Source organism: Lactuca saligna, chromosome 4, assembly GCF_052625555.1.
Source record: "Lactuca saligna cultivar CGN05327 chromosome 4, ASM5262555v1, whole genome shotgun sequence".
Taxonomy (NCBI): domain Eukaryota; kingdom Viridiplantae; phylum Streptophyta; class Magnoliopsida; order Asterales; family Asteraceae; genus Lactuca; species Lactuca saligna.
The window spans coordinates 329,203,338-329,206,119 of NC_136420.1; the positions used below are offsets into that span (position 1 = coordinate 329,203,338).

At 27.6% G+C, this 2,782-nt stretch overlaps 1 protein-coding gene across 1 annotated transcript; it reads left to right on the forward strand.

Annotated features, from left to right (window-relative positions):
- The first annotated feature begins 1,640 nt into the window (after positions 1-1,640).
- On the forward strand, positions 1,641-2,207 carry LOC145040941 (uncharacterized). The gene has a single exon (XM_078988825.1). It carries the CDS (start codon positions 1,641-1,643, stop codon positions 2,205-2,207), a length of 567 nt encoding a protein of 188 aa, XP_078844951.1.
- The last annotated feature ends 575 nt before the right edge of the window (positions 2,208-2,782 follow it).

The following is a 2,782-nucleotide window of genomic DNA, read 5'->3' on the forward strand; positions in this document are numbered from 1 at the left end:
GTACCCTTCTTGCCATTTCAAAGTTACATATTTAGTACATCAGTTTAATAAATGTTCATAAATGGTCCAGTTAATAATAGTCATAGATCTAATTATTTACAAGGTGGTGATCTGTTCTCGCGTTCTCAACCTTTTTGGTGTTCTCATTTGATCCTACTCCTATATATATATATATATATATATATATATATATATATATATATATATATATATATATATATATATATATATATATATATATATATAGGGTTACGTTCATTTGAAACCACCTATATTTTGTGAGACCGTGAGACGTATTTTTTTATTTTTATTTTTATTTTTTTTAGTTAATTCATGTTCCGAAAATAATATTTAAAAAAAGAATTTTTTGATTTTTCCATTTATTTTGCATTTTAAAATTATTTTTAGAATATGTACAGTGTAATATTCTATTTAGAATATTTCACGTATTTTTCAAAAAAAAAAAAATTTATTTTTATTTTTTTTAGTTAATTCAAGTTCCGAAAATAATATTTAAAAAAAGAATTTTTAGATTTTTCCATTTATTTTGCATTTTAAAATTATTTTTTAGAATATGTCAGTGTAATATTCTATTTAGAATATTTCACGTATTTTTTAAAAAAAAAAACAGAATTTTTTTTATTTTTTTATATTTTTTTTAGTTAATTCAAGTTCCGAAAATAATATTTAAAAAAAGAATTTTTGGATTTTTCCATTTATTTTGCATTTTAAAATTATTTTTAAATTTGGTCTCACGGTCTCACAAAATTAGAATGGTTTCAAATGAACCTGAACATATATATATATATATATATATATATATATATATATATATATATATATATATATATATATATATATATATTATTCGTAGATAATTAGTACCGTATGTTTTCATATAACTTTTACACGATTCGTGACATAATTTCCTTTGACTATATATTCCTTGTATTTTACTCCATGATCAATAAAAAAATAACATAACTAGTATAACAATGACATGACAGTGACAAAAATGATATAAGCAATTATATATATATATATATATATATATATATATATATATATATATATATATATATATATATATATATATATATATATATATATATATATAGAACTAGGTTATAACTCGTGGAAACTACGGTCGATATATTTAAAATTTTTATATAGATAAAAAAAACCAATATATTATCGATTGTAAGTAATTATGAATTAATGTGTTAACTAAAATAAACGTAATAATGTTATTATAATATGATTTTGTATTTTCGAAATTTGAATCGAATTTGATTTGTTACAATAATAATAATAATAATAATAATAATAATAATAATCATAGAAAAATGACGTGTCAGGATCCGAATTTGGTTTCTTTCAGTTTTGAATTTTCTGATTTTCGGGTACCTCAATTGTTGGTGTTAGGATCCGATTGCTAGAATTTGAGTAATTATTTTGATTTATGACTCTTACTTTGTATTCATGAACTAAATCAAAAGCTATGTTTGTTAGAAATGGTTTTCTATATTTGATTTCGATTGACACGATTATCATAACACTGCGAGCACCCTCAACGACTTCAGCAACAAAGAAAATTTGGATGAATTTTTCATTATAAAAAGCACAAATAACCCTTCTAAATGGTCTTCCATTGCCGGGAACCCACCAACGACTTCCTTGCCACCGTCACCAGAAACCACTTCATCGATTTCAATCGCCCCTGCCAAACCTCAACTTCCACCTCCACCTCCTCGACACCACCTTCGCCACCTCCTCAACCAACAAACTACGCCTTCGGAGGGCACCTGCTTCTGCCCCTCAGCACGGCAGCGGATCAAACCCACATGACGGCGATGCCGATGGCAATCAAGAGTAGTGGAAGGAAGCGGTTCCGGATGAAATTCAGTTTGGATCAGAAAGAAAATATGACAATTTTTGCAAAAAGATTAGGGTGGAGGATGCAGATATGTGACGATAAGTTGATTGCAGATTTTTGCAATGAGATTGGAATCAAAAGAGGGATTTTCAAAGTTTGGATGCACAACAACAAAAACAATTTCGGGAAGAGAGAAAAAAACATCACCACCATCGCCACCACCGTCGTTGCTGCCGCCGTGATACGTAGTAATGACATTACTCATCAAGAAAACGGAAATGACGATGTTCATCTTCAAGCTTCTAATAACGGGTCATCTTCTTCATCTTGATTTTGTAACAATATCAATTAACCTATTTTAAGGCAAATCGAATAAAACCTAGTTTTTAAAGATAAGATTTTTAATTGTTCTTCAGCTCCATTTCATTTTCTGTAATGGTGTCTTTCTCTTTCACAGGTTGTTGCATAATGCATTTAGTCAAAATTCATTGCATAATTGTTGAATTTTGAGCTCCATTAATGATCTGTGAGCCAAATTTTGAAGCCAAATCTTAAAATACATGCTTCGGAATCAGAATTCCATTAAAATAATTGTTACATTCTTGACATTATTTTAGGTTGGAGGAGTTTTGGAATCACTTGAAACTGAGAATAGTATTCAAGCATTTGGAAGCACTTGAATTGGTAATCTCTTATTGTCTTATTAATGGCTCTGATATGGTAAAACCTTAATTACTTTTCTACATTTGCTTAATTTATTTTTTGTATTCTATGTATCCATCAACAAATTCAGAAATACATACAACTGGTCTTCACTTCAGCCCTTTATGTAACACCCACATATCCGAGCTAGTCAATTTAGAAATAATTGAGGTCGAAAATGACTTTTTGACAAAAGATTATTTA

Bases quoted from the DNA above. Each gene is read 5' to 3' on its own strand.
- LOC145040941 (XM_078988825.1), top strand. From the start codon at position 1,641: ATGGTCTTCCATTGCCGGGAACCCACCAACGACTTCCTTGCCACCGTC.